Consider the following 13,773-nt stretch of genomic DNA (forward strand, 5'->3'; position numbering starts at 1 on the left):
AATACAGGATATTTTACTCACTAAATGTTAGTTATTATGCTGTGCTCCACAAAACCAAAGCTCTTGCACAGAAAGATAAATGAGAGAAGGCTACAGACACCCTGCGAGGATTTCCCATGATATTGAGCAGCATCATCATCACCACTGGGACCTCTTGGAGAGGAGAGGAGAGGAGAAAGCTGAGAGAGTAAAGGTGAAAGGAAAGAGAGGGGTTAGGAGTGAGAGAAAAGGGAGGGAGAGGAGTCAGAAAGGACGAAATAGACGTAAACAGGGAGAAAAAAAAAAGTGAGTGAAAGCTGAGGCAAGATTCACGTCTCTCAGGATACCCACATCTTTTTATAGACCTTAGGATGATTGAGTGCGACTGAGTGGTGGCATGGCAACAGAATTCTGCTTGGTGGCTGCACAGAGATAAGCTTATTGTGGAAGACACGTAGGCTCAAGGTTGCTAACACACAGACATACACGTTTAGTAGTTGTTTTTTTTTATTACATGTACCAACTTTTTAAAAGCAGTTTTTATTCTACTCCAGCAGTCGGACAGAGACAGCAGGTTTATGATTTGGTTTATCAGAAAGAGATTTTACCTTATGTGAGGCTAATGTTAAATTAGGCACTGGGCACAAAAACAAGCATAGATTCCACTCTAAAGGTTAGCTTACAAATCTTACAAATGTATTTTTAAAGGAAAATGGGGAAAGATATACATGTCTGTGTAAAATACTGAAATGCTAACTGGGAAAGTGAGGGGTTTGGTTTTTTATAATAAAAAAAAGAAATATCAGAAGAAATAGTCAGACACAAGTGATAATGGTAAGAAAAGCCGCCTTTCCAGCACAAAACAGCAATTTACCAAAGTAAATAGTGGTTGTACCTAAAGTTAAGTATGCGGAAGCTAAAGAAACAGATATTTGTCATATATGCCACTGATTAAATTAGCTGAACAGCTGCCAATAATGTAAAACTAGTGCCAACAGACAGCATGCAAAAATTACATATAATGGTATGGTACATAGAGTATGGTACTAAAGATGCCCAAAGGGGATCGCTGTCAATTGATGGTTAGCCAAGAGCACTTGATAAACAGCTAGTAACTCCGCGCTAGGTTTCTGTGAGTTTGTTTCTGAGTTGTTGTGCCCCCTAGTGGTCACAAATAATTTACTACAGATTAAAAAGTGGCATAAAGGTTTATTGTTAATAGGGAGCACACCACACAGTATTTAGAACAAAGCAACTAAAAAAAGAAATATCCTATTATTTCTCTGCAATATGATGACTACTTAGTGTTTTATTTCTCTGTACCACCAGAATACATAAATACAGGGTTGAAATCTCCTTTTGTATATGTCTCCCCATCATAATGCCATGCAAACCACAACTTTGGAACTAAACATTCACCTTTCAAGCTGTACTTTGTGGGCATGCTGTGATTACAAATTAATCTGAATGAACAGGTGAATGGCAGTATTATCAGCTGGAGTGCAGTATAAACAAAATAGCATTGCTGCTTGATATCAGCAGTGTCTCTCAGAGCCCAGTGTTCTCAGCTGAACCATGTCACTCTACCCCTAACTAATGCACAGTGAGCAGACTTCTGAGCCACACCCCAGGGTGCTGGGACAGCCACATTCCATTTGTCATGCTGGGCAAATGGCTATGATGACATATTAAGACCTTTCACAAAGGTCTTAGAGACGTACACAGCCATTGATGAGTCAAGAGATACTAATAAGCAGGCAGACTCTACAATATATGAGATGAAAAACCTTTATTAAAACACAATGAAGAATAAAGAATTGTCACTGAAACACTGTTTATGTTGATAATGCCCTGGTGAAAATTGCCTCCTTGGGTCTGTGATTCAATTTATTGATCACTCACCTACGCTTAACAACTTTAAATAGAATGGATCATGCTGCAGTGAGAAGTCTTAGTTGCTTATTTAGGCAGCTGTCTAGAGCGTTTGCTAATTTTAACCAGAAACATCACAGAAAACATGCACTTTGTATTTGCCAGACAGCTATTTTTACAATACCTAATTTCCTGATTTCTAGTTGCTCATTTCCTCTCTAATTGCTGGACGAGGACAATGGGTATTTCAGAATAACAGTGCACACTGGCTCATTTTGCTTAGTTTGTTCATTGGAGCAGGCTCGCCTTCATTTGTCTCATTTAGACAGATTCAAGAAACGAGATAAACAAGCATGTTGGCTCTGGCAAGGACACAGTTGATACCATTTCAAATCAACAACTCTGCCTTAGTCATCTCTTTAAAAGGTTCCTTGTGTGTTTGCCGTGGGCTCCGCAAATATATTTCTGCTTTCTCTATGACATGTCTCTGTGATGATCACACCAAACAACTTCAATCATGTCTTTTTGTGCTTGTGGAGGATACATAGATGATAGCTTGATGTGAAGGACATTTTTAACTGGGCTGCCAAGATAGAGCAACGTGTTTATCTCATACTGGTTTGACTGGGGTATACAACAGAGCTCTTGCTAATTGGTACCATGGACTGTGGGTGGAGGATCCTTTCAAAATTGCAGTGTGATTTCTAACACTATTTGAATCGAGCTGAAATGTGAAATTGGTGCTGAATAGGATTCGTCTCTTTCACATTTGAGCATTGCATTGGAAACAACACAAAGCTTTGAAACAAAACAGACATTGTTCAGTGCCTTCGCTTCGAGATGGATATAAAAATAACTGATAGGTCTTAAAGGTAAAATCTAGTTGCATACTCCAACTTTGTTAGATTTAATGTATTTGTGGTATCCACTTCTTTCCAGGAGTAATGAAGTAGCGACACATTTATTTTTAGGTTACCCTCACCTGCTTTGCCAACTTCTACTTCAGTCAGTGATATGCTACATTTCCCCAATGCTTACACAATCTGAATGTCTTCAAAAAAAGACATACGGAAAAACTAGAGTAACAACTGATAGGAAAATGTTAATTATGAAAAAGGGAGGAAGAATAAATGTGAGCAGCATCACAAATGACATCAAATAAGAAGCCAATATATTCCTGTGTGAATCATCGCACCTTATAAGACAAAAGGTTGCAGAAACACAAAATAACTTTTCAGATTCAGAGGAGTTCCTCCAGAGATGCAGAGCACAAAGTTGACCTATTTTACAACAACGGAGAGGGGAACAAATACTGAAAATTCAATTAACTTCCTTTTTCCTTGCAACTAGCGATAGGAAGCAGAAAGAGAAACTTTGTGTATCTGTGCTCAATTCCTGGGTGAACAATAAGGCAGGAAACCATAACTTGCTGATTATTAAAGTGACCCTTAGTTCAGAGTTAAAGAGTTAAGAGAGAGTAATAAAAGAAGCAAAATAAAACAGAAAACGTACAGTGCAGCTTTCTAAAATCCTGAAGGGAAGAAGTTTGTTATTCCACTCGAAAGCAAAGATGAGCCACAAATGAGCTAAATATCTGTGGAGTTTCATAGTAAGCGGTTAAACAGCATGTGTTGTGAGTGATGTATTCCAACAATATGTGTGTATGTGCATTTCTTGTCTGCTGTGTGTGCACTTCCTTCAGGCTCAGTAAGGGTGCAGAGCTCGCAAAAAAACAGCAATGCTGATCTCTCGCTGTCTCTTTACGCAGTGGAGCATCCTCCCTAACTTCAGAATGTTTGCTTCAGCACTCTCCCTCGCTATTATCTCCACTGAACTCCTTAACACACTTTTCCCCTGCTCACTTCAGTTACTGTCATTGGACACTCCTGGCAGTACACTCACAAGTTCTTCAAACAATATTGTATTTTTCAGCTGTAACCTTTCGGAGTGACTTTTTTTTTTTTTTTTTGCAGCGCTTAGTAAGGGGACAACATTTCAGATATCAATGCCATGATATACAAAAGTATTGAAACTCTCCACTGTGTATGAAGGACTTTCAGACGTAACTAGAATTACCGCCTCACGTTGTATGCCTTCACCAACCAGTCAAGTTGCAGCTACATCCATGTCTCTCAGACTTTAAAGGAATTTAATACTGTATAAGGTATTTAGTGGATGTTTGTGATCCGTCACGGAGGCATAAAAACACTGCCGGTGTGCATGGTGCTCAACTTTCTGTTGCTGATTCCATTGATAAACTTCTTAATTACTAAAACTCCTGTAACTTACATATAAGGCCATTATGTTTTTAGCAGCTAAAAGGCTAAGTGAATAGCCCAAAGCAAATCCATGCAAATAAGGAAGTTTAATCATGCTGAAAGACCAAGTGAAGTCACATTGTCATGCATCTCATGCTCCTCCATACCATCTAATCATGCTCAGTATTTTGGCTGCCTGTCGGCTATGCCTTCCTCTGCTCTTCACATGTGCCATGGGGAAAAAATGTATTACGATGACAAATGTCATCTTTTAAAATAAAAAGCATGTAATTCGTGATAGCTAGGCCATGACACTTTTCCTTAAACCCTGGCATCTTGGGGAGACAGACGGATGGTTTACAAACTACAGTCTGATGCTTTACCATGATCTTAATGCACACCACATAGCTGCAAATGAGCACTATGAACTTGCACTATGAACTTCACTCTCACCTGCCAGGCGATAAAGTCCTTTAGTTTCTCTATCTTCTCAAGGTCCTCTGGGTGTTCCTGTATGTACTTATCATTGAAGAAGGCCTGCAGAAAAGGGAGAAAATATACTGGAGTAAGTCTGTTTGTATGAAAAGAGAAAAAGTACATACAGAGGAAGACAGAAGGAACAATCTGAAATATGGAGAAGTTGGTAATATAAATAAAATGAAACGGAGGAGAAAAAAGGGGGAAATGGAAAGGGCTGTTAGGGCTCCACCACCTGCACTATTTCACTGAGATGAAGAAATGACCTGAGGGCAAAAAATTCACGTTCTTCCTCTGACTCATACTGCACCGTTTCACAAGGCCAATATGAATCTATTCCAGGTTGGGATATATACTGGGAAATCAATAGGCTATCACTTTTTTTTTTTTTTTTCAAACAATAAGTTAAAATAATTTCCCTTTCCACAAGAGTAGCTATTGTGCTACGGTGAATAGAGGGTGCAGCTCACAAACCAGTGACAACACTAGAAATGTGATGAAAGCAGGATGCAAGCATGACTGAGATTTTTGAAAAAGAAAGGCCCAGGTCTTATCAAACAGAAACTAATTCACGATGACTTGTGATGATTTGTTTGACTGCAAACGAGTGGTAAGTGTAGTTGTAAAAACAATAAGGCTGATAGAAAGGGAGCTTCTAAGACGAGAATTATGGCTCCATATCACAGCATGAAATCAAACCTGGGGGGAAAATGGTTCATCTGAATTAGCTTTAAATATTGTTTGATATATTAGAATTTTTCAGAAAAATAAAACGTGTCAGAAGATCTTGTGTTTGACATTGTGGGAAATCCGCTTTTTCACTTTTCGTTTTAAAAGTTCAATGAGGAGATTAATACCACTCTAATCTATGTATCCCTATAGCTGGAGCAGCAGGTGGTTAGCTTAGCTTAGCATAAAGCTTGGAAACAGGGGGAAACAGCTAGCCTGGCTTTTACCAACGGTAACAACACTTGCCTATCAGTACCTTTAAAGCTCACAAATTAACACGTTCTGTTGTGTGTTACGGGGTTTCTGCAGTGACTTCCTGAGGTCTCTGCTGATTGCCTGGCAACCTCACAGTGACAACAAGACTCCATGAAGTTATGTAAGGTGTATAGTAAGCTTAAAGGTGCTGACACACCAAGGAGATTATGGGCCGTTGGACAGTCTGGCGAGGTCAGTGACTCAAATTTGTTTGGTGCATCCCACGCCGCTCTGAGTCTGGGGGGCTGTCGGCATTCATTTTGGCCGACCTGAAGGTGTAGACACATATAGCTGACGGGCGACCGTTGACAGAAAACCCCGTCGATATGATCAGTCGCGTCCCCGAGGTCCAAAAAACTGCCACAGAAAAGACCAAAAAGACGAGAGGCGACGAGACGTAATACATCTCTATAACAGCAGGCGGCGCTAATCTGTAATGTCGCCCAAGAAATGAAAACCGGCAGCTGATTGGACAAACGCGTCACATGGGTTTGTTTTCTCCGGAAATTCAGACCTGGACTGTCATGGAGGCCGTTCAGAATACGATCTCATATTGTACTAAAATAGTAAAGTAAAATAAAACATTTTAAGCGAGAAATAGGCCATGCAGTTGCTGAATCTGTTTTCATTTCAGATCAAAAAAGGTAATTTTAAAAGATTTTCATCAGATTCTGAGAGACTCTAGTGCACAGCCCCTCAGACTGACGACAGCACGGGACACACCGAACAGATTTGAGTCACTGACCTCGCCAGACTGTCCCACGGCCGATAATCGGCCTGATGTGTCCCGGCCCAGACATGTTAAGTCGGCGGCAGGGCAGTCAGGACTCACCTGGAAATGGCGAGCGTAATGAGGTGACTAGAGTCTCTCAAAATCTGACGAAAATCTTTTAAACTGACCTTTGTTGATCTGAAATGAAGACAGATTCAGCAACTGCGTGGCCTATTTCTCGCTTAAAATGTTTTCAGAAACATGTTTCAGTGAACTATTTTAGTACAATAAGAGATATTATTCTGAACGGCCGCCATGACAGTCTGGCTTTGAATTTCCGGAGAAAACAAACCCATGTGACGCGTCCAATCAGCTGCCGGTTTTCATTTCTTGGGCAACAATACAGATTAGCGCCGCCTGCTGTTATAGAGATGTATTACGTCTCATCTCGTCTTTTTGGTGTGTTCTGTGGCACTTTTTGGACCAACACAGGGAGACTGATCATTTCGACTGGCTTTTCTGTCAATGGTCGGCCGTCGGCTATATGTGTAAGCAGCTTTAGAGGTGCTGGTACAGGGATTTTGTTACCTTAGGAGAGAAGCAGGCTAGCTAGTTCCCCCCCATTTCCAGGCCTTATGCTAAGCTAACCATTGCTTCATATTTAGTGAGTGGTATTGATCTTCTCATCTAACTCAAACAAAAAAGCGTATTTCCATAGATGTCAAACTATTCTTTTAATGCTTCTGTTAAAGTAGAGTGAAGCTAAAAATGCAGATGTGTACATAAAGGTATACAGGTTGAGACAATACAGGGATAGAATCAATCCAAAGTTTTTTTACATGTTGACTACCTTCTCATAGTTGGTAAAACCTCCCATGACAGCTGGGTCCACAATCCCATTCAGCAGCATGGAGAGGGGGTTGATGGGAAGGTTTGAGTCGTTGAGATGCCTCTGCACCATGCTGCTTATCTTCTCATTGGTCAGCTGCATCGTTTCCATGGCGTTCTCCAGTGGACTGATCTCTTCCTGTGCCACACAATAAGTGAAGGTGTCACTGAATATTCTCAGCACTATACTCAGTATATTTACACATATATCACTACTGTCTTTGTGATCCTCACAATCTAGCAGAAACATTTTGTGTTCAGTGACTAGGGATACGTTATTAGAAGATGGGCTTAGGAACCCTTCACTACGCACATAAATCATGTAGGATAGAGAAGCAATGAATAATTCTACTCTGCGCCCATACATGAACCTGCGACTGTCAAATAAAGATTGATAGCATGTCGGTGTAGGGGAATTTCAGTTCCCATGTCAACAAAATATGATTGGCAATTCTGAAAAAAGATAAATAAAATACTTGGAAATGCTGCCATTAATTCCTCTACTGTGTAAAAGAATATTCCAACTCAATCCATGTAACGCCACATGGAGGCAATCTCATTACTTTGGATGAAAAAGAAAACCACCTTGCAGCTTGCTGGTAAGGAGAAACATAAGTGGATTGTTGAGTAAATGTCAGACTTAGACCCCAGCCAAAGAAATAAAGATGTTGTGCCAGGGAGACAAATCTCCAATCTGTGTGGGTATGTCTTAGGCCAGCTTGATAAAAAGCATTGTCAGATGGAAGGCTTTAGCTTGGTGAATCTCAGCCCAGTCATTAAGCTTTAAATAGAGTCTAACCTCGGGGATCTGGCCTCTCCCTGGCTCATCTGGAGGGCAAGCTGCTCCTGACAGTATGTTCCCACCCAGCCTGAAGGAAGAGGCCTCTGCATTGAATTAGTGTGGCAATGGAGAATAGCACTTCACTACATGGACTCGGGAGTTATTGGGTGGGGGGCAGGGGGAGAATCAAATCTTTGTAATTAAATGATTGTGCTAAGGATGTAGCGTCCAGATGGACCACTGTGGTGTGCTTAATGCCCAAGCTGCCTGGTATGTGGGTGTTATGTGATGCTATTTGACAGCTATGAATGCTGAGTGAGCAGACTGTAGGTAACATCTCGGCTAAAGACAACATTTGAGAAGTGCCCCTCTCTGAAGCTTTCACCAGCACAAACATGAATGTGACTAATCAAAGCGGCAAATAAAGAGTAATTGAATGTGTAATACTTAACCTGGCAATTTCCGGTAAGTAGTGCATTTGTGTTGGGACAAACTAATGACACATTAAAAGGATGAGGCGGGTGTTTTGGCTCTAAGTGATACTGTAACCTGCTCTTGTGCTCCAACTTATATAACTGCACTCATTTCTCCAACCTCCCTCTTCCACCAGACAACATCCCTGCCCTAAATGGGGACGCCAGACCAGCATTTTAATTAGTTAATGCAGCTTTAGTGGAACGGAGGGGAAATGTGCCCATTCCAAACGCTACAGTAAACACTTGTTTTAACTCATTTGTTGCAGCTGACCATCCTCTCATCAACAAGTTTTTAATACAGCTATCCAGATATTTATATTACAGGAAAATCAACAGTGAGTGGGTTCTGAACTCTCGTCTAGTTGTATTTGTGCTGTGTAGCTATTTTCTGTGGAAACAAGTATTTAAGGAGTGCTTGGTGAATGTATGTGGGCCCTCTGGCAGAGAGAGAACGTGCCCCGTCGTTAGTCCGGGGGAGTGGCATGCCTGCGTCCACATGCCTGTCTACGCAGCTTAAGTGGACAAATCATATCGATTGCCTCTGAGCAAGGCTGCAGATCCTCATCTGATTAGGAGGCCTGCCTGGCACACAGGCCCTTCATACTCACTGTGGAGACTGATTTGACTTCAAACCAGCGCAGGATGCCAGGGAGTTTGTATGCTGTCGTGTACGTGGTCCTCTCAATCCACATGTTCTGTTGACAAGATGACAAAGACACAAAATCAAAACACGGCGCAGAAATAAACTGCCATGACAAGACACAACTATTTGCTGCTGTTTTTGTGCCAAACCACATTGAAACAAGCTTTCAGACTGCTGTTGCATTAATGAGAGAAAGATGATGCCAATTGTAGGGGGAGCTAAAGGAATGGGGGTGTGCACAAACTCCCTGTCTGGATGGCAGCTCATTAAGCCCGCTCACAGAAAGCCCAAATAAGATGGAATCTCAAATGATACATCATTGAAATATAATATAGAAAATCATACACCACAGGAGATGATTTTACTTTCAGAGGGTTTCAACCTTTCAACAGTTTTTATTAAAGGATACTAACTTCTCACGTTGGAGAAAGGTTTTTATATTGATATGTTTAATAGGTTAGATAGATGCAATATGTCTAGCAATAGATACCCATCTCTTCACTGTCAGGACGGAGAGGGTCCTATCTGTCAGAGTACGTCTGAGATGAGTTAAATACATCATCCCATGCTGCCAAAGTGATGCCACAGTAAACACACAGAGGAAAGTGTGAATGAGTTTAATTTGTCTCCCGGGTCATTGACAACCTGGATATTAAGTGTGCACAAAACATAAATCGTAAAATGTACAAAAAAATCAGACCTAGAAAGTAATAGCTGCACTAGGCAACCAGATTTGGATCACTGTCAATAATTTTATTTACTCTGGATCTTCTTGTTGGCAACCAGTGTTCCTGTGTTTAATGAGAGTTCTGCTTTCCTATTGATTTTCTTTTCCTTTTTTTTTTTAACTTTCTGCTGGAAACAATGAAAAATATGTATTAAAACCTCAAACATGAATATCAAACAATAATCCAGCAGTATCCTATAATAACTTAAAAAACAGCAGTAGTGATACCTAGACAAAAAAAAAAAACCTGGATGAAAAATTGAACAGCTCGTTTCAGCTTTATTTTTTACTTTTAAGTTATTTCACATGACTTTCTTAATTTGAATGAAGATCAAACTGAGTGTATTATCTTCAGTACTTCATGCATGCCAAAACGGTGCAGCTTTGAATTTGGGAGCTCTGGCTTCATACACTCGGGGTGACATTTGATTGCAGCATGAAATTTGACAAGCAGATCAGCAATGTTGTTAGAATGAGCTATTCCAGCTTTGTCTCCTGGCTAAAGTTAATCCCTTCCTTAACAGGCACGATCTAGAACAGGCGATTCATGCTTTTATTATTATTATATTATTATATATTATTATTAAGATTGGATTACTGTAATGCTCTTTACTGAATGTAACCATCTCACGTCTCACATTTATTCATTTTGTACCAGTCCAATATGACAGTCAGTTGATTTATTATGAATCTATTTTGATGCGTTTTCCCGTAACTTTTGTAATTTTACATATGTTTAAAAATATCGAAATTAATATTGATATCGCAATATTCATAATCGATATCGCAATATCACATTTTGTCAATATCGTGCAATCCTAACGTGCATACATCACTCCTGTTCTCTACACCCTACATTGGCTCCCTGTGCGTTTTAGAATCGATTTTAAGATTTTATTGTTTGTTTTCAAGGCCTTAAATGGCCTGGCCCTGGAGTATTTGTCCGAGACTTTAACCCTGCGTTAGCACAACCGGTCATTGCGGTCTTCAAATCAACTGGTTTTAGAAGTCCCGAGGTCGAGGTATAAACGGTGGGGTGATCAGGCTTAGGCAAGTTACCCCCTGATATTCACACTATTACATATGTAGGTCTTTTTAGATCCAAACTCAAAACCTATTTGTTTGGAATGGCTTTTAATACGTAGTAGTGGTGTGACAATGTCCCTCTCCTCCTCCTGTTTCTATGTAACCTTTTCTGATTTTCTATGTTTAATTCTTTTTATTGTATGAGATGTTATTTTATTCTTTGTTCCTTTGGATACCTGCTGGTTGCTGTAAAGTGCTATATAATGATTGATTGATTACATTTGAATTCTGTCTATTGTAACTTACCATACTAAATATATTATCTGTATCTGTATTATCTTGCATTATCTGTGCCCTGTTCCTGGAGCTGAGTCACAGGACCATTATCAATCCAATCATAAATGATTGAAATTCAGCAACTACGTTGTCAACTTTGGCAGTAGCTAGGACATTTTATATTATAGGTCGATGCCAAGTAGCCTTTATGTTATTTTTAGAAATTCCAACTGGCTGAATATTTTTTTTTTCATTTAAAAGAGCATTTCAATGATGATTCTTATGTTAACAAATAGTTCATAAAACCCTTTAGAAAAAATAAAATGGACAAGCAAAGTCAGTGAAATAAGATTAAAAAAAAAAAAAAGAGTAATTACCGCAAACTCGTTGTCGGGGTCTTTTTCTCCCTTCCTCACTGGCCTGGAATACTGGAATTTATGGACTTCATTTACTGTGTAGAAGCTGGGGAGGGAGAGAATCAGTGCCTGAGTAAATTAAAACTGTTATGGGCAATCTACGGCTTGATTCAAAGGTTGATTACTTTGCTTCAGATCAAACACATGACAGGCCCCCTTCAGGCTAGCTCTGCCAGAAACTGTTTTGTTTATGGCATGGTCTCATCTACATGGTAAATAAATTCATTTTTTGGGTCACACACATCACTGGCAGCACCTGAGGTTAGTCCGACATGTCAGACATGTAGAGAAGCTGCAGCTAAACGTGAGGCACATGACTAGTGGGGATGAACTTTGCCAAATCAGGTTAATAGACTTTTCACACTAGGAAAATGATGGTGTTGCATAGTGGCTGTGGGAGCAGCTGTCTGGGCACCTACATGGTCTCTCACATTGATGCCTTACTGGCTCTTTTTCCATCTTTCAATCCGTCTCTCTCGCCTACAGAAATCCACATTCACACCGTCCTGGCGAAATGAGTACAGATGTATTATCCTCATGAAGCATATTGCATTTTGCATTCTGAAAACAATGCCATATGTTTTCGAACAGCATGTTTTGCCTGCATTAGCAAACAATTATGAATAAAATATGAAAGAAATCCGTGCCCGTTTATGTTTGTAGTAGCAGCAATAAGTGTGTGCAGAATGGGATGCTACAACTTTTGAACTATTTTTACTAAGGACAGTTAATGTATTGCTAATGAACAGACCATACAACGCTTTTGTGACATTCAAACTCAAAAGAGAAATTGGGCTCAGGTCTTATTTGTAATTGAGCCATTTATATTCTACCGACAATCAGATGTCCCCTTCTGTGCTTGGTCACAAAGGGCAACACACTATTTAATGAACATGATGAGGACCATTCCCAAATTAGCGGAGAAAACGTGGCATTAACCTAAAAAAAAGGAGCCTCTGAGCTTCTGATGTAATAAACAGATTAATAAAGCAGCTTTAAATCAGCTGCGCTACCCCAATTAAGCCTTTTACATATAATTAGCTGGCGGGCTAGAGATGATGCAGTAGTATGGTCTGGACAAAGCAAGGTCAGACGGGGGTTGTGCTCCGCCTGCTGCTGTGACCCTTTGGCTCAAACAGCTCAGTCTCATTGCTATGCACCGTGATCCTTTGCACTGAATGAGAGAATAAATGAGAGAAAACAGAGAGATAGAGACAGAAAGAGACAACCGGGGAAAGCACAGCGAGAGCTGGAGAAAGAAACAGAGAGAACAGAGTTGGCAGAGAAAGAGAGACGGACAGACAGTTGGTGTGGAACAACCCTCTATCACTCTCTAAACACGTCTGTCTAATCTGGGCTATTAACAGAGTTACATATTCCAATCAGACACAGTTAGCAGACAAGCCAACAGGCTGCTGCAGGGGGATGTGACCAATGGTGCAGGCTTGTGATAAGATCAGTGCGCAGGTATATTTACCCTAAATTTAACCTAAAGGTTATCCAAGTAAATGCCTTCTTTTAATTATGTCTGATGATGCGTTGGGTGGCATATCAAAGTGAATTTGCACAGCTGACTGATGCAGTGCATGGTTGGCGTACAGATTGGGCAAACAAGTGGGAGTGTAGGGGGCCCACTGTTTACTGTGGCCCTGGTGGCCAACACAAAGGTATTAATGATGTCAGAGAAACAATGTTGTACTTGGCACAGTGACTAATAGCAGATGGCTGGTGCAAGTTAATAACCACTAGAAGGACAAGGTCAACCGCTGTTTGTTCTACACAGACATACATTTAAATCAAGATTTAATGGCTTTCACCACAGCGGTCCTCAAGATACCACACACAAAAATAAACTTAATGCATGTTTGCATGTCATTACAAGCTCTCCGAATTCTTTTTGAGTTACTGGGGAAAGTAAATTGAGCTTGCTGTATTCAAATGCATGCTGTGTGACTTTGAGGAACACACTCCGTAATTGTAAAGAAATGAGTGTGTGCGGAGGAGGGTATATCCTGCTTACCTCACTATTTGTTCGGAGACGGGTTTGTTCTGGAACTTGGCAGGCAGGTCGAGGATGGGTTTAACCGTGAAACACTGGATGTCTTCAGCACAAACATCAAGGAAATAAATGAAACTGTTGAACTCAAATGAATGAAATAGTTATGAGGACCTGGTGATAATTCACGGCTATTGTTAATCGGCACTCTTTGAAATCAAAGTATGTATTATTAATCATATTAATTTTGATTAAAACCACT

At 40.3% G+C, this 13,773-nt stretch overlaps 1 protein-coding gene across 2 annotated transcripts in view; it reads right to left on the reverse strand.

Moving 5' to 3' along the window:
- Positions 1 to 13,773, reverse strand: part of dock1 (dedicator of cytokinesis 1) — a 194,072-nt gene that overhangs the window by 12,792 nt on the left and 167,507 nt on the right. For both annotated transcript variants that reach the window (XM_028567274.1, XM_028567273.1), the window contains exons 42-46: positions 13,536 to 13,617; positions 11,477 to 11,561; positions 9,036 to 9,122; positions 7,133 to 7,309; positions 4,563 to 4,646 (exon numbers count right to left, since the gene is read on the reverse strand). In XM_028567274.1, coding sequence (XP_028423075.1) covers positions 4,563 to 4,646; positions 7,133 to 7,309; positions 9,036 to 9,122; positions 11,477 to 11,561; positions 13,536 to 13,617 — 515 coding nt within the window. The remainder of the gene's footprint in view (positions 1 to 4,562; positions 4,647 to 7,132; positions 7,310 to 9,035; positions 9,123 to 11,476; positions 11,562 to 13,535; positions 13,618 to 13,773) is intronic.

This window comes from Perca flavescens, chromosome 21 (genome assembly GCF_004354835.1).
Source record: "Perca flavescens isolate YP-PL-M2 chromosome 21, PFLA_1.0, whole genome shotgun sequence".
NCBI lineage: Eukaryota > Metazoa > Chordata > Actinopteri > Perciformes > Percidae > Perca > Perca flavescens.